Raw genomic sequence first — 25012 nt, forward strand, 5'->3', positions numbered from 1 at the left:
ACCAGAATAGATAAGGCCTATTCCTGGCTGTGATAGCTCCCACAAAGAGGAATTCAATGCAGAACACAATGACTTTATCACAGATCCCAAACTCTTTCGTGACTTTTTAACCAAACACTATTAAAGCCTATTTACAAAGGATTATGCAGATTCTTTGCAAAGCATAAATCTGTGAAACAGCAACAGAACACACAGAGCTTTGTTCTTATCTCACTTCCAGCAAGGCTGAGGCACAGATCAGAAGCTGCAGAGTTTACACCATTGTAGGAGATGCATCCCTGATTTTAAGGCCAATGCAATAAACCCAGTCCAAAATATTCTCATCCACATTAACTTCAAAATCTTGGAAGCACACAGTTTGGTCAGTGCTGATAGGGTTTCCCTCTTCCAAGCACCAGACAGATAATTCCACTGACAGTCATTAAAAAGGCATAAATAAACAGATTAAAAGTTACCAGTTACCATCTCTCGCCTGGTTTTGGGTATGTGGGATTGCAGCAAGACTTTTAACTGGATGATTAAGACATGTAAAATCCTTAATAAAGGAGGGAGAACAAATGGCAAACTGAGTGACAAACACATAAATAGAAAGTGGTTTCATCAGTTTATTGCTTTTTGCTGCCATTTCACGGAGTGTCGAGTCTGCACAGACTACCATGGAGAACAAGTTTTTATCACAAGCCATAAAACAGGTAGGAAATCTAATCCTACAGCCACACAATTTGCAAATTTGACAGTATATACAGCATCTCCAAAAAGCTATTGGCATTTACATTAATCAACTGATTCTTTTTAAGTTGCTGAACAAAACAAAGTGGTGAGGGACCAGGTGCTCAGAAACACAGACTTCTGCTCTGACATAAAGACATCCTGCCAACACACACATTCTGAAATCTTCCAAAATTTCATTAATACTAAATGAAATTAAGGTGTTCTGCTTCCAGTTTAAATACCAGGAGAAAATAGTTATTGCATTTTAATATATTAACTAAAGGACTATTTGTATAAAACTCTTTACACATGAAATAGTTTTAAATTAAATAATATAATATACTTGAAAAAAAAAACCAAAAAACCCAACAGACTAGAAATTTATTGCTAGCATAAAAATTAACTCTTTTCATAAAGGAGGAGGTTAGATTATTATTATTGCTATGAACACAGTTTCAGAAACAAGAACTCCTGATTTTTCAAATTTTTTCAGACCCCCCCACAACTGACTTTAAAGGATGTGCAGACATGTGGGACTTAGGAAAGATGAGATCCACAACTTTCTTCAGTTATGCTTTATGACCTGATGTCCTTTTATTGCCTCTTACTGTAACAGTGAGCATCAGCCTGCTGCTCCTGCATTCTAACATTATCATTCATTAGATCTTCTCTTCTTTGGGTTTTTTGGAATAAAAACCCAAAACACAACCGTCATAATCTTGCATTTCCACATGAGTATTTTTAAAATTTGGAACTACAACTTCATTCATATCTTTGACCATAACAAAGAAAAGTGGGAACATTCACCATGTGAAGAGTTCATGACTATGAACAATGTTTCTAGGCCAACCTTTGATTGATTTGCTGACAAGCTTTCATTCCTAAAGGAAACTTTTTTCACATACTGCAGATTGAGTAGCACCAGTCCTCAGTGCAAACAGTCATACCTGATACTCTACTAATAACAAAAATATTAAATAAAAATTTGTTTACAGATTTTGACAGCCCAGTGCCTTTGCAGTGCACTGTTTTCCACCCCCAAGAATGTACATTTATAGTTTTCTTTTTTCTTTTTGTTTTTTAAATTTGCTGTTTTCAGTAGTTATCTACCTTGTTACTTGATGATGATACTTTCTTAAAGTGATTCTGTTCTTAACTTATACACTCACCCAGTTACTGACTTGGGGGAAAACCAACAACTCTGCCTCTCCAATTAAATAGTCAATACTGGACTTCACACGGGTTATCAGCATTGCAAACTATTAAGGTGACAATAACTGTAAATAATTACTTAAGGATCATAAAACAGTGGAAATTGTAACCTAGTTATGCATTTTAGTATTACTAAATGATTGATACAAACTATGTTTTATAGAACCAGCAATTCCCAAGTCACTCAAAAAATTTTTAAAAAGGGGCAGATTTTGTATTAATGCCACTTCTTCAAATGGGGTAGCTGAACTCTGCTGCAAATCATCTAGTTAGAAACATTTAGGCAGGTCTTCAGGAATGGAAATGACAAATTATCTCCTTTGGGTTAAAGCCTCCTCCTGGCTAAGTCCTCTTCTAGAGTGCCCTGGGCCCAAATGTGTTTTACAAAGCAGGATTCTAACCCAAAACATTAATACATCAATGGTTTTAGCATCCATCATGAACATCGAAGTACTTACTATTCAGTTGTTGCCACACCAATTCCTTTTCCTTTAACTGCACTCCTACGTTTGTCCTTCACCCCCCAAAAACTGTATTAACAAAATAATATAAATGTTTGAGGAGTAAATGCAATGCCCAAGTTCAAGATATGAAAGACTTGAGAAGCCTATCCCTTTCTTTTCATGGCAGGCATGAAAAGGAGTCAGGATACCAAGAACTGAATCAACAAAGACAGCAGATCAGGGAAAAATAACTCTTGTACACTGTTATACAATTCAGGGCAGCCATGTGCATTCCATATACATTTGAAAACAAAAACCTGCTTCTGTTCAGACAACTCAAAACATTAAATACTTTAAATGGATATCTTTCAACTCTGAGTCTTATTTACACAGCTATTCACAGAAATGTGCAAAGTAAAATCTGACAGGGAAATTAATTTAGAAATCCGACAACTTGATATTAAAAAAGGCAGCAGGGCTTCACATCCATTTCAAGAACACTTTAAAACTAAAGAGAGGGAAGGGGTTGATCCAGCTGAACTTCTAGAAATGCAACAAATCCTATCCATGCTGCAAGTTGGTCACTAGCTGTCTTTGCTGCAGAATTCACAGTATATCCCTCCAGTGAGGTCTTTGACAACTTTTTCTTTGATCAGTTTTTGCAGGAATTTTGTTTCACTTGTCACATTGTGCATAGTTTGTTCTTTCATGGCAGCCATGCAGAGGTTGTTGTAATAGTGCAAAGGTGTGCTGGGCTGATCCAGGTCATATCCAAATCCTGCTAAGCTCACTTCATCACATAAATGTGTGGCCAGAACAACTGCTGTGACCCCAATTGTAGGTACATTCTAAAGAGGGAGAAAAGTGAAATTTGCTCAGTTCAAACATATTGTCCTTTACCAGGTTTATAAACACTTTACACAATTTAATGACTGTCTATTCCCTCTCCTCATTTAAAAGTACAACCAAAAATCAATTCAATGATCAAGTAAAACTTAAAACTGCAGGGCAAAATACTGATACAATTTAGGTATTTGGTTTTTGGCTGTCAACACTATTTTTTTTTTCCTGTGAAGGCAAGATGCCCCATCACTGTGTAGTTAAACTGCAAGTGAACCTTCACTGCAAACAGTCAAACAACTGATACAGAGTTAAACTTAACATTTCTTGATGTACACTTAAGTAAGTCTTGAGCAACAACAGGCTCTCTAACAGTATTCCTTACAATATGACTTTTTTCACTGAAAAACCCATGAAGAAGGCAAATTTACTACAGGAGTATAAAGATATTCAGCTTGGTATATTATGTAACTTTGATAAATAAATGTGAGAAGATTCTTTGTGCAATAACCCTAAGTGCTTTCACACAAAATGTAAAAAGATGGTGGTTAGTCAGTATTTTTTGTAGTTCAAGACAATTAGTGACATCCAATTTCTCAAACACGCAATTAAAGTAACAAAAACACAGTGCATGATTAAACCAGGGAATTCATCTCTCTCTACCACTGCTGGAGCAAAGGAGATGGAGGGAGGAAATGCCCATCAGCTGCTACTGAGCATTCTCTGGCACACACAACAATTCCAGCAGCTGGAAGGCTGCTCCACACTGGCCTGGTTTCCAGATTCTCTCTGCTTTCCCTGCAGCTGGAGACACATCTGGCTACAGTTGATGGCTGGTTTTGCTTAACAGGGCTGTTCTTAACTGATTTCACATACAAGAAATGCATGTTTGCAAACACTGGAATGTTTGTCTCACTGCATCTGAATGACATTTCCTGTCAGCATACACAGGCAAAATAGCTCATCCAAAAAGGTGAGCTGAAATCTCACTTTGATTTTGCACAAGAAAATACAAGAGTGTTTTGAGAGCACAATAATTTCCCTATTACCTGAAACTGCACAGAGAAAGTAAAATCCCAAAACTTTTTTTAGTTTCTTATTTTATTTACCTTATATTTTACTGTCTCCTTTTGGTGAAAGGAAACTTCTTACCTTATCCCAACCCCAGAATTTTGATCGAGGCTCAGGGAACTGTAAAATGTCCAAAGCTGTCTCTTTGATAATGACTGGATTCAGAATCCGAAACTGCTTCGACGTGAAAGGAATTTTCTCAGCAACCTCCTTCCAAAAGAAGAGTCGCTCCCACAGAGGCTAAGAGAAACAAAAATACATAGTTCAGAGGGAAACTCTGAGACACAGAGTACACAAGTACACAGGACACAAGTTACAGAGGTCACCAGTGACCCTGAAAAATTCAGGGAACAGTTTATAGCAAAGGTGATTTGGAAATATCAGTGAACAGATAAACGACTGACCCAAAAGAGGAAAAACCTTCAAAGTACCTGGAATTGCAGAGAGGACAGCAGAGGGAATAGTTGTTTATTCTGAATATTTGACTGCACTTCGTGTTTATCAGTCAACATATTCATCAGCACCCATGGTTCTTTGGGCTACCCCAGCACAGGTGAGCAGGTAACAGTATTTAAAATAAATGGGGAAGGGAACCACAGTTTCCCACAAACATTAACCAGGCATTCTGAAGCAAGCACTGGATTTAAAACGTTTGTGCTCAAGCTCTGAAGAGCTGCTGTTTGACAACATCCACCTAGTGATAAATGCAACCCTTCAGAAGAGGATTTATACAGGACTGAGAAACCCAGATTCTGATCTCATGCCACTGCAGTCAGTTAGATGCCTGCTAATGGAAATAAAAATACTACATGACACTAATTCTACAAGTCTTTCCATGAAATGGACAACATCAAGCAAATGATGAAACTGATACAGCTCCAACATAGATCTGTATTTTTTTAAACAGGCTTTAAGGAACAACAGCTTGAATTGATCAAATACATGGTTTACCCAGCCCTGGATCAGGTCCCTTCAGCACCAGTGCCTGCCCAGAGATCTGAGCCAACTGACAGCTGAGTATTTGAAAGAAGCAGGGTTGTAGTTCACAGAATCACAAAGCCACTGAAGTTTCCAACTCCCCTGGCTCAAGCAGACACCTCGAGCCAGAGCTCAGGACCATGCCAAGATGACTGTGAGAAGCATGCCCATGGATATTCAACCTGACAAGCTTCCTCTTGTCCTATTGCTGGGAACCTGAGTTCCCAAAGGAGCCTGGCTCCATCCTCTTTGCACCCTCCCCTCAGATATTCATGTACATTAATAAAATCCCCCTCAAGCTTTCTCCAGGGTAAACACTCCCAGCTCTATCAGTCTTTCCTCATGGTAGAGATGCTTCAGTCCCTCAAGCATCTTCCTGGCTCTTCTGTGTAGTAGTAGGTATCATGGTCAAGATTAAACAGCCCTTCTCATATTGTAAAAATCACAGAATTAAGAAGGGAATTTGGAGTACCCAAACTAGCATAGACCAAACTGTTAGAAGGCTTGACAGGCCTCCTTCTCTCTCAGTATTTTTTACTTGCTGAAGTTATCTGCCTGCAAATTGAAAAAGAGGTGGAAACCACCAATTCACATTAATTTGGAAACATCAAATCCTTCCATCAGTTCCTTAGGAATCTCAGCACTTCTTTAAATGTTTAGTGAAAAATAAGAAACCTCATAATTTAGGAATCTCAGACAAATGTTCAGTTACTTGTTAACTCCATGTATGTCCATTATAGCAGTACAGACTAGCTGCTAAAAAAATGGACTGGCATTCAGAAATCTCATTTCTATTTTGGGCTCTGCAGTGACTTTTCAAGTCACTGAAACCAAATGTGAAATGAATTCCACTTCAGTAAACACTCACTATGTCACATAGCCGGGTGCAAACTACCAATATCTCCACAAAAAAAAAGAAGTGTTACTGTCAGCACAACCAAATACTGGTCCAACTGTAACTAGGAGACAGAGCTAAAAAAAGCCCCACAAGGTTACATAAAAGATCCTCAGCACGATAAACCACGACGTAACAGATCAATCAGCTTCTTTAAGCATTAGAAACCAAAACAGACAAAAATACAGGTATGTGAGACTGTCAATTACATACCAAAGTTTCATTTTTTACCATGGCTTGAAGCCAGTTGAAATCAGCTCTTTTAAAGAGAACAGCCACAAACAAGCTTGCAGGAGGGTACTCATGCTCAGAAAGGGGGGCTCCTTCAGGGTAAGTCATCCGTATTGTTGTTTTGTTACCAACATGATCCGTGTAGCCTTGAACTGGTGCATCATTTAACCTGGGGGAAAAGAAACCCACAATGGAGAGGTATTAAATAAACAGGTTACAATCTCATTAAAATATCAGACACTAAGCAAAAACTTGTTATTTAGCCCACAGATTTTTAACAGAACAGACTACAGTGTTTTCTCACAACCCCGTGTTCTTGCCTCATGCACTCCTCCAGCCCTTATCTTTGGGAGGAAGCCAATTCTACTTCTAGACTAAATGGCACAAGTGCAGAATTTGGGGGAAAAAAGAGTAAAGTGACTTAAGACAGCATTGCAGAATTTCAAATCTATTGCTTTGTGTCAACTCAAAGAGGCTTAAAAGTGGAAGAGAAAGAAAACACACAGAAAGTTGTTTGTGTTACCCTTTTCATATATATATACACACACTCACGAGTATTCCACACAAAAAATCATTCAAATCATCCCTCCAATGCAATGCAATGCATCCTGTGCATTTATATCATTTCCAGCTCACCAGAAACTCCAGATGCTGGCACACTGCTGACAAGAATGGCATCATCTCCATCCATGAGTTCTGCAGAACAGCTCAAGACCTGCCAACTTTTCTGTGTCAATAGAAAAATCACCTTCATCCTGCCAGCCCTAATTTCAGATGACAGTTCTGAACTTGCTAATGCAAGTTCTCTGCCCCTCCACCGGCTAACAAGGCTTGTTTACCTTTGAATAAGGGCTACTGACTCAATGAAAAATTCCCTTAAGATGAGCAAAACAAGTTGGGAAAATGCTTGTATTAATTTTATTTGTGACCTTACATGATTCAAAACAGGAAGGAGGTTCAAACTGTAATGCTCAGAAGGCACAAATACAGAGCATGTAATGCTGATGTCAGAAATCATGGCTATCACAGAAAGCCGTTACTGACCTCACAAAGATAAGGGGAGATAAGTGTGCTAAAAAGTGTGTAAGCAAATTGAAACACCAATTAATTTTTATTGTGTTTGAAATAGCCATTATAAGATCTTTCAAATAAACATCCAAACCAGTCATGGGGAAAAAAGCAGAGGTGAGTCCTTAAGTACTGAAGTTTATTATTCAAAAGCTTTAAAATGTGAAAGGATAAACTCAGTACTGTCTACTTGTCTGTGTCACTAGTTTCTATCTAGTTTCTGCCCACGTGAATTTTGTACCTGAAGCCCACAAATAATTACACTGAATTCCTTTCCTGTAAACATGACAGTTTATTTTGCTCCTAAGACTTCAAATTCCACCAAGTCACAAGTAAATTTCTCAAAAGCACTTTCAGAAACAGTTTTATAAATTACATCAGTGTTGATATTTTCCCCTTAAAAAAACAATGCTGGCTCATAAAGTAATGAAGAAGTAGTTGGAATCCTTGTATGGAAAACACATACCTTATAACAATATCAAACTGATTCAGTAAGTGCCCCAGCTCTGATCCATGAAGAATTCCACCACTGCCAACAACAACACAACGTTTACAGTTCTTTGACTTCAAATCTTCTGGCAAATCATGCTCAGATAAGAGTTCAAGGAGATCTTGAAGTTTATCAAAGAACTTGTGAAATCCAAATGGAGGTTCATATTTAAATAAAGTTTCATCTTCATTTACATTTTTCCTTACAAAGGGAGATATGTCCAGACTGTATTTCTCTGCAAACAACTTCTTCATCTCTCTCTTCGCGTAAGAAGGTCGGCACTGCTCCTGCAGTGTGGCTTGGGCAAATTGCTGTGCCCTCTGAAACAAAACACACAGGATTTCAGCCAGGAAAGCCAGCTCCAGGAATGCACAAAGCCCTTGGAATGTGGCCACCAGCTGACCACCAGCAGTTTAGCAAACACAGGGGTTATAAAGAAAGCTTCGGTGTGGAAGTACAATAATTTTAAAGCATTGACTCAAATGTGGATTTGGTGAAAACCTGCAGAGGAATTCCTCTCCACTCAATCCCTTAAATTTAGATAATGAGGTTTTCTAAAGAAAATATTAGGCTAGTAGAAGTGCTAAGTGAAAATGAGCCATTTGTACTACCATTTGCAACACCAAATAAAATCTAGACATACTTCAACCTGTCCAAATTACCATCAAGTGGAATTCCACTCTGCTCAACTGCTCTGCATGATCTGAGTTCTGCCCATGGTAGGATTCCACCAGAGAAACATCCATTGGGTAAAAGTTCTGCAACAGCAGCTGGACTAACTTACTCAACCAGAATGAAGCAACACTTCTTCCATAAATATTGGTAAAGCGCTAATGACTCAAACGTGACTTTAAGAGGAATGTCAGGTGGGGGTGTTTTGGACCTTCTCTCAAAGACTAGTCATCAAAATAAGAGACTGCAGTTCCATATTGCATGAAAAAATTAAAGTGACAGACAAAACAACACATTGATCCATGTCATAATAAAAATAAAACACTATTAGGTACATTTTTAGAAATCTGTAGTGGAAAGTTGGTATCTGATGTAAAAAGAGAAACAGTAAAGGTATTACTGTTATCAGTTAAAATAAAATCCTGTTTGCATCATATCTTTCCCAATCAACTCTGCTGGTTTTACCTACACTGTAATTAAAAAACCCCATGAGCAAATACAGAGGTCATAGGGATGAAATTCAAATCTACAGCTAATTTAGTTCTTCTCTACTGTTAAGAAAAATAGTGTTTATCTGAGGCAACTGGGAGGGAAGTTCTGCAGCTGGTTTTTTGGGGGTTGTTGTTTTTTTGGTTTTTTTTAAACCAAGGCTGACCTACAGAACTTCCTCTACCACCATTACAAAGGTTTCTGCATAAACACCACACTAGGCAAAGCATGGCTGAGCAACTTCACAATGTACTTTGTGAGACAGCAATAAACACAGACCATGAAGTCTTCAGCTTTGCTTGGTTTAATGTGTTTGTTCTTCAGAATCAAGAATATTATTGAAAAAAAAAAATAAGTCAAGGCAAAGCAGACTTGGAAACTGGCTTAGGTGAAAGAAGAAACAAGCCCTTTGGTTTAATATGTTAGGTTTGGGTTGTTTTGGGGTTTTTTTTTAATGTTACTTTTCATTTGATCAGTCTTCTGATCACCAGTGTCATCTGCACTGTCACAATGGGATGATGACATGTCCATTTCAAATATTATCTAATTTTACCCAAAAAAGTAAAGTTTCTCTACCTCAATTCAGTTTCTCTATGTGCTTCTGGTTTTATTTTACAAGAACAAAAACCAGGATGTCTATGGCATGAAATAAAGTAAAATATACTTCTGCTCAACAGATAATTTCAGCATTCTAGTTCTTTGTTGAACAGCCCTCTAACTCTCGTGCTGTCAATAACTTTTATTTTTAAGCCAAATGGGAAAAAAAAGCCAAAAAATACCAACCTTTACACGATTGACGTCCACATAGGGCATTTTTGTTCTGTCACATTCCTCAGGGCCAAAATGCAATTTGAGGATATAAAGGCAGCACCCTCCAACCACAAACAGTGCAAGAATTCTAAAAACAGCAGGACAGTGAGGGGTGGGAGAGAGAAACAAAGAAAAAGTTTTTTTTCTATTTTCAATCAACTATTAAATCAATACTTTAAGCAAATATAAGACAGTTGATCTTCATGTGAATATTTGCATTTGAATCAAACAAAAGAAAAAAACCTATTGCTTTGTTCACTTCAACACTTGTATAACTCTTCAAAGTTATCTGCAATATGAACACATATAGATACCTGGAAAACACCTGCATCATATACTTTAAATGCATCTCTGATGAGTCAAACATTTCTACTCACAAAATGAAACCTTCTTTAAAGGTCATATACTTCCATGCAAGCTGAAAAAAGGCAGCAATTTCAAATTGCATGATTTTGGGCCAATGGTCACCACTGAAACAAAACTTTCAACTCACAGGCAGGCCAGAATGCAGAACTTATACACTCAGGCTGAAAAGCCTTACACCCCCAAAACTTGCAGCACAAAAAGTCCAACCAACTTTAAAATCAAAGAACATAGACTATTCATATTTTTGATCAACTAATTTCTCATTCCTGAGGAATACCAGTGTTGATATCCAAAAAGTCACTTAGTTCATCTCATGTTTAAACCCATGTCTAGAATACTTACATCATTATTTGGTTAAAGTTGTGGTTGTTGCTCAAGTATGTAGTTTGAGTTTTTTTATTGATTTTCATTTCCTATTGTTTTCGTAGGACTGGACATTTGCTTAAGTGTACAAGTTATTAAGTGCCCAATGCTTCTTGAAACTCTTTCAGATGAAGTTAATACATATTTCCAATTTTTTTTTTTAAAGTTTGTGCTATATGAACTAACAGATGTAAACCCCGCGTTCAGTATGCAGTACAGGCTGCAAACAAAGTGACCACTGGAAAAGCAGGACTGTTCTCACATCTCACCTAACTAAATTACATTTTCCACTGATAGGTGATCTAAGAGCTTCATTAGCATGTTAGGCTGCAACCCTTGGAGATCACCCAACAGGCCAAAAGCAAGGGATTCCCAGCTGACAAATGAGGGTGGTTTTTCTCCAGAAGTTTATCAAGTATCCACAGATTCAGCTGGGGTTGCACCATTCAGGTTATATCCACATGTGTATGTAACAGTTTGCCTTTGGGCTTTTAGCTTTAAGACCTAAAAATTCCTGTGGCATCACAGTAGTGAATGTTTTAGGTATAAAATACGATCCTGGATCTGTGTGTGCGCACGCCCTTTAGTTCTAATTTGATGTCAAGCTATAAACAATGCAATAAGGTTTTTGATGTAGCATTCCAGAAATCTTCATAGCAAAATAACTATATTAAATTAAATATTAAATCCTCCCCAGGATACCCATTCAACATCCACTGGCCTTCCATTCCTTCAGTTATCAGGCTGTACAGAAGTCTCAGCATTGTTATTTATCTGCATGCAAAAAAGATTGGAAATACTTGAGAGCAAAGTACTGGGATCTCCCTTTGGCTTGGAAAAACAGTACTACAGTAAGTTAGCCTGGGCTCCACAAAGTGTTTTCAGTGTCTCAGGGAAAGCTGTGTGCTTAACCCTCCATTCACAGCCTGTGGTAACCCCGTGCCTTGATTTCTGCATTCATTTTGTAATTGCCCAGGCTGGGGGTGGAACAACTGTCCTCTGTGTGGCTGTGACAGTGACACTTACTTGGGAGTACCTTTTAAAAACCAACTTGGTCTTCTCATCTTCATGTACAGCCACCTTACACCATTGCACAGGAGGTGAACAATTACTTTTCAGCTTCACAAAGTTATTGTCACTCAGCATTGCTGTAAAAAAGAAAGAAAAAGTTATCATAACTTTTGCTGAATTGAAGAAAAGTTCACAGGACACCCAGGGAGTGACAACTTTGTTTCCCTGAGAAGACTGCGATTCTTACAGTGCCAGGAATATTGAATTGCTCCAGAGCTCCTCATGAGCAAGCACTCACTTATTTCTGCTGCATCACCAAAACATGATTCTAAAAATGTTGCCAGATATTTGCATTCTTCATAAGCCTGAAATCTAACAATTGCCAATTACATCAGTTACTGTCACACACTTCTGTTTGATCTGATCAAACAATCTAAACAATATGCTCAGGGTATTCAGGATCCCTGAATCAAAATCCAATCCCTGTGCTGTGCTTCCCACTAGGCTTCAAGGATGCTCTCAGCATGCAGAACCATGTGCCAGCCATCCTCAAAACAGGAGCCAATGTTTCAAATCATCTCCCCACTTTTCCCAAGGTCAAGCAAACATATCTCATCATCACTGGTCTGAATCTACCACCACCCTCTTCAGCAGCCCCAACAACATGGCCAGCAACTTCAACACCAGGCACCAGAGAGGGTGTGGAGGCAATTTCTTCCTGGCCCACTGCAGGACCAGGAGGGTGTCAGCAGCAGGGAAGCACAGCAGCAGCTCCATGCACAGAGCATGGGAGAGCCCAGCAGGACAGCACAGTGCTCCCCCACAGACGGGCAGGGCACTGATCATGAGCTGACAAGAAGCAATCTTGCTGCTCCCAGAGTTTCTATCAGCATGCTCTAACATTGATTTTGGAAAGAAAAATGCAGCCTGGCACATCATCTTCTCCCAGGCTGCTGCCAGAAACCAAAGATGTGACAATGGAATCCCCATGAAGAGCCAACCCATATGAGCCTGTTGGTTTGCCCAGGGAGAAGGAACACAGGCAAGGCTTTTTCCTGTCCTGCCCACCTGAAGCGGCACTCCCTTTGATCAGCCAACCGTGGAAAAGGTGCAGCCTGCTCCTCCACAGGGAGGGAGGATTTCAGTCCTGCTCCTTCCTTTGATCTCAGTGCCTGCATCTCTCTGCTCTCCATTGCAAAGGTGTTCACCTCTTCTGTTCTCCTGCCAAGAGTTCTGTCACAAGATCCTCCATGAAAGAGCAAGACTAAGGGAAGGCTTTTCTCTAGGGATGATCTCCCTCATTCTCTTTTCTGCCTCTCTTTATTGTTTATGATGATATGACCCATTTGAACCAGCCTGTATTGCCACTTGAAAACACTGTCTGATTGGACAAACAACTGATGTTCTCAAACACCAGGATGAAGGAACCAAGGAGCAGAAATACCCCCTCCAGATATCAAATCCAGACCAATTTCAAGGGTATCTAACTCAGAAGATTACTCAGTCAGTCTCTTTACACAATCATCATTTCTCAGTAACAAATTTAATAATCCCAGTAGAAGGTCAAATGCCAAAAAACACTGTGAGGGTTGGCCAAGGAGAGATAAAGATCAACAACAGCATCTGAAGCCCTTTGAAGAGCAGGCAACAGTCAAGTCATGCTTTCAAGGTCACAGACAAATGATTACAACCCACAAAACAGAGCAAAGCACGAAAACCCCAATGGTCTTCGCAGCAGGAAACTCAACCACTTACCTCAAACACAAGTAATTTGGTTATTATGGCATCACTAAGTACCTCAAATTCCCCATCTGACTGGATTTACTAATTGCATAAACTCTGAGTTGTGACACCCATTTCCAGCCTTTGTTACAGCCCCTTTGAGATCTGAAAGCACTACAGAATCACTCGCCAACACCGATGGCTCATGGCAGGGATGTGACCACTGAAAGCTCCTACAGCACAAAACAAGGCACCAATTACATCTGTCAGCCCCACAGCCGGGGAGAAGCATGAAATGGGCTTTTTTAAAAATGAAAAAAACAGGAAACAAGCTTCACCTATTTTCACTAGAGAACAATGCAGGCATTAATTCTCTCTCAGGTAAACATGAAGAGGTAGCTTGACCACGGTCCATAGAAACCTGGTCAGAATGGATTTTGCACAAAAGAATCAGTCAAACTTGGTACCAGGCTGCAAGAGATCTGAAAGGTAGAGAAGGAACTGAAGAGATGGATGGTGATGAAGACAGAAGGGAATCAAACAGGAATGTAAGACTACAACAAGCTCATGCTATCAGAAAGTGATCCCTGCCTCTGAGTAAAATAAATTCCAGTTGTTCCTTGCTTCACTCATCCTGGGTGTGCAAAAAGAAACAATGAAACAGAGAATTCAATTTATCACCGCAACACAATTCAATTAATCCTTTCCAAGTCCAACTCCTAGTATGCACAATGATTTTTTTGTTATATAAACAAGTAAGTGACATAATGTCAGTTTTCATTTCCTTTGCAACAGTTTGCTTCAGTTTAACTTTTGTCAGCTATGATCATGACAGATAATTCCTTTCTCAAACAAGTCAACATATACAGGCCAACACATAAGTCAAAATGCATCTGTCCAGCCCAGCATTTTTTAAAAATTACTCAGGGCTGGATTCTTCACTCTTATTCAAGTCACTAAGTCCTTCCACTGGCTGGAATGGTGTAAGAGTGCTCAAAACAGCAAGGTGGCAGTAACAAGCACCTCAGAGCGCACTCTTCCAACAGTTTTCCTGAATTAAAAAAAAAAAAAAAAAATAAAATCTCCAAGTTTGCAGAGAGAACCAGAGTAGTCAAGATCCCAGGAGCACAGAAGAGATGTTGCATACAAACACCATTACATTCTTTCAGGAAGGGGCTCTGCTACAGTTGTTTTGAGAGCCATAAACACAAATGTCTCAATTTGTGTACAAAAGACAGCTCAGTAGTATTGCAGTATTACAACCACGTTTTTCATTGACGTTTCTATAGCTACTCATAGCGGTGCAATTCGTGAGGACTCAGTGGATTTAAATTTGATTCATCTACTGAACTTAAGTGATCTGTGCAAAGCTGCTACTAAGGCTAAATTGTCCATTAATACAATGCACTCCAAAGCTTTTTGTGATGTTATTCTTTTCACCATGATTTACTTTTGTCTCATTGTTATTCTTAAGTACACAACATTTCCACACTTGGAATATTTCAGAAGCAATTCATTTAAGCCTTCAGGAAGCCTTTTCATGTGGGAATGCTAAAAGCTAAAAAGCAGCATGCATCAAGTTGTACAAAACCACTGCCACACCCGGAAAATGCATTTGGTTATGTTCAGCACCTGGATTTACCCAAAGACAAAGCCAAGGTCTCTCAGCAGGCACGGGACAGGAGCAGGCAGCCTGCACCTGAGTGCAGGATGATGAACCCACCTGCATCCTCACCACACTCCCATCGAGCCCCCAAAACCACAACTCCACACAGGCAATGCTTCCACTTGGACTTTCCCCTCTCACAGTACCACCAAAAGCAGTGGAAACACCCAGCTTTACACGGCTGTCAGTAGCAAGGTCCTGCTGCACAAAGCAGCCTTTGAAGTTTGTGAAACAAGATCAAGAAGCTTGCAGGGCAAAGCTCCCAGAAAATGAAACCCAAAAGTCACACTTATGTAAAAGAATTATGAATCATGAATGGTGGGGCTCCAGCAGGCATTGAAACAAAAGCTAATGCAAAAATACCCTAAACCCACCTACTCACTTCATGCCTCTTCCCCTAAATCAGATACACATAAATTACTTGAACATGTTTCCAAAATCAGTAAAGGATAAGACGAAAGCTACTTGGTTTTGAGCAACATTTGTTTCAAAAGAGAAAGGCAAAGTTGAAAAGTAGAGAAGGGGTTTTCACACAAGAAACTTGAGTAAGGGATTCTATATTGAGATGTGGTCATTATTCAGTAATGACTTCTGTATGAATTTCCTGTTCTCTGGCTTTTAAACAAAACAAATTCTCACACATATACTGCAAAACTTTATGCAAGAAGTTAGAAGAGAATAATTAAGAAAAACTTAAAACTGATTACACACTGGTTTTAGACACATTTGGAGAACAGAAATGGCAAAAAAACTGACAACTACTACATTAATGTCTGACTACTTGTAAGAGCTGGGCCCATGAAAAGATTACACATTTCAATCTATCCTCATTATTGACCAAAAAGACAAGTCATTAATTTTCATTAAGTTTTTGGAAATTTTAAGTATTTTAAGAGCATGTTATTAATTGATGTCAAAACATAAAAAATAGCATGGTCACATTTACAGTTAGGATTGATTTTGTTTGCTTCTGCAGGACTGAAATCCACAGCAATCAAAACATAAGGGCTGAGACATTAAAAAAGGGAATGAAAGGAATGACTAATTAGGTGGTAGCTTTTCTGGTTTATGCTTCAAAGCCAGTCACTAAGCAAAGCCTCTCAAATGATACCTAAGAATATGAAAAATTTAAAATTCTTCATCTTCTGTTCTACTCTAAGACCATCATCACAAAACTGGTTCAAAAACCAGTATAAAAATCTCCCAATTCCTTCCTACATCCATTGCACAATCTGTTCAATTCTCTTGAAACCAGTCTTGATTCAGGGAATTCAGGGAATTTTTAAGCAACAGAATTTTTGTCAATGAATACAACTGCTAGACATCAATTCTAATATTAGAAAGAACAAAACAATTGATGAGTAAACATTGTCTCTTACCTACTGTGGCACAGGAGGCTCACAAATCCCCCAAGGTATCCCTACTCAGGGATTCTCCCTCCCAAGTCTCCTTATCAAAGCATGATACCTTCAGATCCTTCCCATGCTTTCAAACACCATCATCTCTTCATTGGAAACAAAGGACACAAAAGACACCACAGCTACAAGTGTTGTACAGTCAAACTGCTGCCCTACAACTGCAATCCAAGGTATTTTTATCCATCTAAAACACAGGCTACTTCTTAATACAAAAACAATTCGGAAACATATTGTCTTGTGACATAAAGAACTTGTTCAACCAATTTGAACAACCAGTCTGGAAAATACACAAACATTCTCTAGCAAGAGGCCCTTCAGAAAATGCAGTGTAGTAAAGGACTGCCTGGCTTTCACAGAATCACAGGAGCATCCAGTTCCACACCTTCCACTATCCCAGGTTGCTCCAAGTCCTGTCCAAACTGGCCTTGAGAACTTCCAGGGATGGGACAGCCACAGCTTCTCTGGGGAGCCTGTGCCAGACCCTCACCACCCTCACAGTGTTAATATTCCTTCCTAATATCCTAAACCTGCCCTCTGTCAGTTTGAAGTCATTCCCACTGTCCTGTCACGCTGTGCCCGTGTCAAAAGACCAGGTCATGTCCAGCCTCTCATCCACCAGCACCCCCAAGTCCTTCTCCTCGGGGCTAATCTCAATCCATTCTCTGCTCAGCCTGGATTTGTGCTTGGGATTGCCCTGACACAGGTGCAGGGCCTTGATGGACTTGGTGAGGTTAACTTTCCAATGACTTATGCAGAGGTGAATCCAAATTTTTCAGCTGAATTTAACCACAGGTTTAACAGATCAGGAAAGCTAACAAGCTGCCTAGATGTTGAAATCAGATTTAAAGTCTATACAAGGAAAGTAAAAAACCTTTCATCTGGAAGGCCCCATTTGCCTATACTGACAAAATACTGAGGAAAAGTGGGGAAAGAAGAACAACAGTCAAGTTATCCTAAAGGAACAGTGTCTGATTGGAAAACCTCCTTCTACGACACAATGAATGTTGAAATACCTTCTTAAAGGATTTTTGTTCAGTAGTACATGACAAAAACCCTTTAAGACCTTTAAAAAATTCCAGTGATGTTAATGACCTGAGGGAGATTGACTAGGAACATGCTAAGGCATGAGAGACTATTTTTTGTTATTATTTGTAGCAATATAGTCATTCTTGGATGTTTATCTTCAAATAATTTCCTGATCACCACCCTACCACTTCCTATCACAAGACATAATGAGCTAGCATGAAGGGAGCTGTTGCAGATTAGGAACTGACATCTCACCAGGGGAAAAACATGAAGCTAAATTTATGAATTAGAGACTCTGTCAATTATTTCTTCATCTACCACTATATAAATCCCACAGTAAAGTTGGCACTTTAACATATTTAAACACTTGAGAAACTTTCTTTGAATATTATCTGCTTAATGCCTATTACCATTGAATGAAAAAGCATCTGATATCTGTTTTAATGAACAGAGTCAGTTGTTTAGGTTAACTGAAGAATACATTTGTGTTGGCAGAAAAAAGTTTAGCCTATAATATAATTACAAGCACCTACAACAGGATATTGATTACATTAGTGCATAATGCATCTTACAGAATGAACTCTGGTCAGAAAGGCTTTTTTATCAGACAATAAAAATTAAAAACAATGCTATCTGTATGAGCTACAGTCCAATTGGTCCATTTCCTCAGAAAATGAGAACTTATTACTGAACCCTATTTGTGTGGACACAATTGCTAATAAGTATAACAAGGAGCAAAGGAGAATTTCAGAGCAGTTGACAGAAACTCCCAAAGGCACCAACAGGATGACAGATGAAAATTATTTTTTCTGGAGTCAGGAATACCACCAAACAACATTAGTGTCCTAGGGGCATCATGACTTTTCTATCCTTGCCTTGTGAGACTACTTGTGTTTTCTTCTAATTGTTTAATAGGTCACTCATACATCGGCTTTGCAACATCAACTCATAAAATCATTAACAACCTTACATAATTGTGCCGACTTGAGCACTCTTTTCCTTTAGGAAGGATACACATAGGCTACAACTTGCTGTTAACCTTGGGTCATCCAGATAGAACATCAAAAGAAATGGTTTCAGCTCAAATACAGCTCAAATCAGCTTAACTAGAGATACTCAGAGTGTTACACCATCACTTCCTCTCAGAATCATTCACAGGAAGCTTTTTGGACATTAACAGTGCCTGCTAAAATAATATTATAGGGAAAGAACTTTTACTGAGTTTCTAAATGACAGTTCAATCTCAAAACAGGGATATTCTCTTAATTTCACATCTGCCTTAGCTCTCTCTTCTCTAGTGAAACTTTGCAGGCTTTTCTGTGAAACCTCTTTCAGGTGCTCTCAAGTGAGTAACAGCAAAAAAATCATTAATAAAACAAACACAAGAAATATCAACAAGATGTACTTCAACACTTAAGTGGGCTGCTGATGCTTTGTGACAGACAAAAGCAGCATCTGAATATGGAATTTTTCTGAATCACAAAGGAACCACAGAAAGTCAGTGTCCCAGCCAAGCAAGAAAAAACGGGTGACTTAAAGTATTGCTATTGTGAACAGTGTGCTATTAAAAACTTACATTTATTTCTTACAAGGGAAGCTTTTAGACCCTCTTGTCCCTTTTCCCTTCCATGCTGCTTGTGTAAGGAACAGTGGCCTGCCTGCTCTGGATGTTCAGATGATGTCAGTCACCGCTCAGCATCTGCCCAAGCCCACACACACACAGTGAAGGAGCTGCAGCATAAAAACAGACAGCTGATATTCAAAATTCCCCCTTGGCACATCTCCCCTTTCTCATCCTCCTCCCCAGACGAGGATCCACACTTGAGGAAGCACTGCAGCATTTGGAGGAAGAGCCACACCAGCCAGGAAGGCAGGAAGAAACCACAGCACACCAGGACATCACCCATCACCAGCTGGGTGAGCTCATCCAGCACAAGTGCAAGAGATTCCTGAGCCCCTGCAGCGAAGCCAAAACAAATTGGGTCTTTCCCCTAACATGGGAAGTTTGAGGAAAAAATTTTCCCTAACAGAAATGGTCTGAAAAGGCAGGGCACAGCATTAATCTTTACTGGGCTAAGCAAACAGTAGACTTACACAGCCAAGATGTTTTATATGACATCTGAATTATGCAGCAGAATAGCACTGAACAACTGGTAATTATGGAACAAGGTTAATAGTACAGCAGCATTTTTACCACACTATCATCTAACATTCCAAGACATCATCATAAAATCACACTTGAGCCTACAGAAGTAAGAGAGGAGATGACAAAAGCCTCCCATAAAGAAAAAGCAAAAAATAAAATTGCAATACAGCAAAAAACATTGCTGCAAACAATTTTAATGCTCAAGTTCTGAACCTAAGACTTCAGGACTTAACAGTCTGCAGAGTGTTGATGGGATGGGTAAAGGAAGAGCCTCACCCAAGGAGAACAGAGAGCTTGGCTTTATCCAGCTTTGCAAAGCAAGAATTGAGAGCTTCTCCCTAGATACACCAAACATGTAAACACCAAAGCCAAAACCAAACCTTTCAAACAAAAGCACAATGTCAGTACACAGGAAAAAGTGGACATAAACAAAGAGGGACTATGGGCAAAAGATTCCTGAGCAGCAAAGCAACAGCCCTCCCATAGGAGTAATGGAAAATAACAGACTACACAAGTTTTAAGGAAATTTTTAATAATTTATGAATTACATTATCAGTGAGAGCTGCTTGTGACAGGGAAGACTCCTCCATGATCCTGAAGTTACAGTTCATGATCCTAAGTTGAGTTACAGCTGTGTGGTTTTGAAGCACTGGAGATGCCTGCTGGGGATGCTTTAACCTGTTCTGTTAGAGCAAGTTTCATTCAGATTTGCACATTTTGAAAATTGCACCATGACAACTTTAAATCATTGTCTGGGTCTTTTTCAGTTATTTAGCCTTTATTATAACTCAGGAAATAATAAAGTCTTCTAGGGTCTCTTAATCTATATAAACAACCTGCCCACAAAATGCTCCAACTCTGCAGCAGCCTGATGTATGCAAAGCAAACAAAATTGAAGATTTTCAGCCCATTCTCAGTAAAAGGAAGTTTCTGCTACCACACTGTCTTCCAACATCCTGCCCCAAACCGCCTGTCAATGATTTGGCCCATCTGCTGGAACTCTACGGAAGGAAGGATGCAAAAACTCCAAAGTTGCAGGAAGCCAGAGGAGGGATGAGCTCATTTCTGATCAGCCCAACGGAAGCAGACAATGCACCAAAAATGCTTTCGTGCACCAACTCTCCAGCTGCATTTTGATCTCTTAAACGACATTCCCTGAGTTTGGCCAGCAGAGATAGCTCAAGGTTTCCTGCTGCATGATCCAAAAGGGACAGCAACCTCATTGCAGCATATCAGATGGAATAACACAGCCTGCATGGAAAACAGCCCCTCTGAACTGAATCTGCACAGTCCCATTGTAAGCTGCAGTTTAAAAATACATATCCACTTCAGAAGCATAAAAGAGCATTTATCTTAACGAGCTTTTTTTAGAGAAATTACGAATATACATCTTTATCTACCCTTTTGCTCAGAATGAGACAAAGCCAGTCATTTTCTATCGCAGAGCTGTTTACATGCAGTAACTGAGAACATTTCCTAATCATTCACCTAACTAAAGAGCACTACAAAATAAACAACCCTCCGCCAGCAGCCTTGTATTTTGATTTCACCTACTGAAATAGAAAAAAAAAATAAAAACCAAATCTTAGCACAAAGGGGGAAAAAAGGAAACTCTTGTTAGCGAGTAGTGCTGAAGCAAACAGAAAGGTTTTGGCAGCAACAGCAGAAGCCGTATCTGGTTTGCATTCACATCACTCCAAGCATGAAAATACAGAATCCCTCACAAAACCCCTATCGGAACCCGCAGAGAAGCAGAAGCCTATAAATTTTATCCCAGAAGAACAACACAAGGCAGGCGCAGCTGAGACACCCTCTCCCTGCAGCCCAAGGCAAACGCGACATCCACCGCCCACCTCCTCCAGCGCTCGCAGCACCCCCCTCCCCATGCCCGCTGTTCCCTGCCTGGAAGGGAGGGAGAGACCTGGAAGCGCTGGCGGCGGGGCACATCCTGCAGCCTGCTCCAGCCCGAGCCCGCAGGCCCTGCGCTGCCGCATCAGCCTCGGCCGGCGCTGCGGTGCCCACAGTGCGGATCGGATCGGTGCGGTGCGGAGATGAGCGGTGCGGGCGGCCCCAGCGCGCTGAGGCGCGGGCGCGCGCGGCCCCGCCGCAGGTAGCGGAGCCGGCGCGCGGGCGGGGCCGGCACGTGGCGGCGCGCAGCCAATGGGGGCCGAGCGCTGAGCCGCGGGCACCGCCCCCGCTGAGGGGCGGCAGCGCTGAGGGGACGCGTGAGGGCCGCGGCCTCCCCCCGGCTCCGCGGTTTGTGTGGTTGCGGTGTTACAAATTAGCGCTTTCATCACGTTTTTTTCCCCGCAATAAATGGTGGGTTTGGGGATTTTCCCGCTCGCGCACGCACGGCCGTCCAGCCAGGAGACCCCCGCTCCCTCTTCATGTCCGCCGCCTCATCTCGCTGCCGGTGCCTTCACTCGCCCTCTGTGGAAAAACCAGCTCGATCCCCCCAAGTTACAGCGTTTAGCTGTTTTTATTGTGCCTTAGACTGCAGGAGTTTGGTTTCAGGCCTCGCCGCAGCTGGCTTAGGGAACTGTCTTTTTTTGTGACCCTATGCGCCGCAAAATGTGTAAAAAAAAAAAAAAATTTTTTAAAAACCAAAAAAGTCTGATTTAGTTGGAGATTTGTGTAAGCGGCTGCTTTACTTGCAAGTGAGAGGAAACGACCTTGCAAAGACATCTGACCATGGCCTTTGGAGTCACAAGTTGCAGCACCAAATAAAGAGCTGGAAAAGCACTGGAGCAGAGTGAGGAAGCCCAGGCACCGGATGGGAAAAAGCTGATGAAGCATGAAAATGGATTAAGTCATTACCGTCTGTGTGATGTGTGAAAAACGAGGTTCACTTTCCTGGTAGATTTTAAAAGGTTTATTAAAAGACAATAAGAGACAATAAAGCAAAAGGTTATAAGGGGGTATGCTTGGTCTTCATCCAAGAGCACACCTGCTGTTTTGGAGACACCCCTTAAATTCATCAGCCTGTTGCATATTCATAGACCCATCATAGATTTTCAAACTTTTCTACTAACTATTTTACATATTCCAAAAACTGTTTTATATGGCTATTCCTTGAGTCTGCCTTTTTAGAGCCTGCGTGGTTCTTGGCTGTGGTTTTAATTTATTTTTGTTATCCTTAACTTGGGCTGTGGTCTTCAGTTTGTGCAGATGGTCGGTGCTGGTAACTGGTGTATCAGTGTAGCAGGTCACTGGGTGTTACCCAACCAACTTACTGCAGAGACACTTTATCAGCCTCTGTTACTCCTAAAGAAAACTATGTCTTAAAAACCATTTCAACACCACACATACACTATCCACCCTAATACTTGTGAAAAGCCAATACCATAATATGTATTTATAACATGATGCTAGGATATGGTATCTACAAATTGTTCCCTAACCTAGATGATTGACACAAAACAATCAGCGATTCTAGGCACAGCAGCTGCTAATTATTGGTGGTGGTGGTACAGTACATAACACACTGCAGAGGCCATGGCAGGAGAGCACGGGAAAAGCTTGCCCTAAAAGAAAGTGGGATAAAACTGTCTCTGAGCTGCCATTCTCAATTAAAAAGGAGTGATATGATTCAGTGAGAACTGCTGCACAAGGAGATCTGAAAACAACAACCATTTTCTGACTGGTGTATAAATGTTCCTCACTGTAAGGGATGGATGAACACATGTCCTGAAACAGGATAGTTTAGATGCTTTCAAATTTTATACAAGATAAACACAGATATGTTTTCTATCCTTATTATGTTCATTTCTTCACAGTTCCTGTTAAACTACACCTCTTGTTTTCTGCAGTGGATGAGATATTGCTTCTCTGTTCTGTCAGCTGTTTGATAGTTTGAGTTGTAGTCAGGGCAGATCCTTGATCACCTTTGGTATGATTCAAGAAAAAACATATACAAATCAGAAACAAAATGTCCCCTGCTCTGTTATTTCAGCTGCTGGCACAATTGAGAATTAGCTCTTATCTTTAGTCCTCCTCTGTAACTGCAAGCAACTGTTCATTAGTTTGGACTCTCGGATGAAGCCAGATGTAAATAAAGACCCTGACTGTACATCCAGGCACGCACAAGGGTGTCACAGGCCTGTCACATCGGGCTTTGACCAAGAGACAGCCAGGCTTTGCAAGCAGCTGCAGCACAGATGCAGCGAAGATGCACTGCGGTCATGTTTTGAAAGCTGATGGGAAAAGCGATCAGTTTTGATACGTGTTATGTTTTTGCAGCAGGATGAAGCACGATAGTGAATGAGTGAGTGATGCTGTATTTTAAAGAAAGTTTAATTCTCCCATTAGCAGTTAATTCTGTCAATAAATAGGATAAGGTCTCAGTGGATTGAAGTCCCAGCAATAAACAGGGAAAATGCAGTACTAGTGCGTCACCAGTCCAGCTAACACAGCAGGGAGATCAGAGCCTGAGACACAGAAAACACAATCATAAGGGATTTCAATAACTCAAATTAAGTTGCATAAATGTCACAGGAGGGAGCAGTAGAAAGTATCTGTGACTGCTCATTGGGAAGCCAATGAAAAGCAATCCCTGGTCCTAAAGAGTGTCATATTATTGACAAAGACCCATGCTGCAGCAGGAACTGTAGCATCCTTGGTTTCAACACCAAAATCAGTAGTATTCTGCTTTCTTTTCAAAAACAGAGGAGCAATATAAAACAAGACACACCTTTCATTAAAAGGGAGTAAAAGAAAGGACGTGTAACCTCTGATGGGTTAAGTACAAAATTGTGAGAAGGATACAGAAGGAAGTTTCAGGGTCAGCTTGCAAAAGTTTTAAGAAATAATGGCAAGTCTTTCTAGAACAAATCAGGGCGCCTGCTGGAGTTTGACAGCTATGTAAGGCAAATAGATTGTTTCATATACAGAAGAAACATCTGGAGAAGATACAGCCACAAAAGAAAAGTTGAATTCATTTTTGCGTTTGTGAATGGAATAGATGAGCATGGGTAAACTCCAATAATGGGAAGCTTTTTTAAGGGGAATAATTAGGAAAACATGTCTTGGATTACAGTGCAAGTAGAAAAGATGAAGGAACACATTAACAAGTGAGCAGCAGCCAACTGCTGAGACCAGATGGTGTTCAACCACGAGTTGTTAAGCAGCTCAACGTGGTTCAGGTACTAACTGCTCTCTCTGACTTCTCACTTAAAGTTATCTCAACATCAGCAGGGTCTGGAGAGTTGCTCACATGACACTGAATTTTTTTAATTATTTTGGAGAAGATTGTGGAAGCTGTAGACCTGGAAGTCCAATTTCCTTGATAGATGAGTAGAAATCATGCTGAAGAACAGAAAAAACTTAGTGGCCACATAGAAAATAGGACACATTAGGGAAAGTCATTATGGCTTTTTAAAAGCAAA

The 25012-nt window shown here is 40.3% G+C and overlaps 1 protein-coding gene across 2 annotated transcripts; it reads right to left on the reverse strand.

Annotated features, from left to right (window-relative positions):
- Positions 1–581: 581 nt before the first annotated feature.
- On the reverse strand, positions 582–21671 carry ST3GAL5 (ST3 beta-galactoside alpha-2,3-sialyltransferase 5). Of its 2 annotated transcripts, XM_033060373.2 has the most exons (7): positions 21550–21671; positions 11676–11787; positions 9884–9998; positions 7916–8259; positions 6364–6550; positions 4359–4517; positions 582–3214 (listed from the first exon to the last, which is right to left on the reverse strand). In XM_033060373.2, exons 1-7 carry the CDS (start codon positions 21620–21622, stop codon positions 2951–2953), a joined length of 1254 nt encoding a protein of 417 aa, XP_032916264.1. In that variant the 5' UTR covers positions 21623–21671; the 3' UTR covers positions 582–2950. The 2 variants fall into 2 exon arrangements, with proteins under 2 accessions (XP_032916264.1, XP_032916265.1); XM_033060374.1 differs by lacking the exon at positions 21550–21671 and having other exon boundaries at positions 11666–11787.
- Between the last annotated feature and the right edge of the window lie 3341 nt (positions 21672–25012).

The sequence above is a fragment of the Catharus ustulatus genome, chromosome 5 (assembly GCF_009819885.2).
Source record: "Catharus ustulatus isolate bCatUst1 chromosome 5, bCatUst1.pri.v2, whole genome shotgun sequence".
Classification (NCBI taxonomy): Eukaryota; Metazoa; Chordata; class Aves; order Passeriformes; family Turdidae; genus Catharus; species Catharus ustulatus.

Bases quoted from the DNA above. Each gene is read 5' to 3' on its own strand.
- ST3GAL5 (XM_033060373.2), bottom strand. From the start codon at position 21,622: ATGCGGCAGCGCAGGGCCTGCGGGCTCGGGCTGGAGCAGGCTGCAGGA. The intron at 11,788-21,549 runs GTCTCTCCCTCC...TCTTTTTTACAG, and splicing joins CCCGCCGCCAGCGCTTCCAG to CAATGCTGAGTGACAATAAC. The intron at 3,215-4,358 runs GTAAGAAGTTTC...CTCCCTCTTTAG, and splicing joins AATTCTGGGGTTGGGATAAG to AATGTACCTACAATTGGGGT.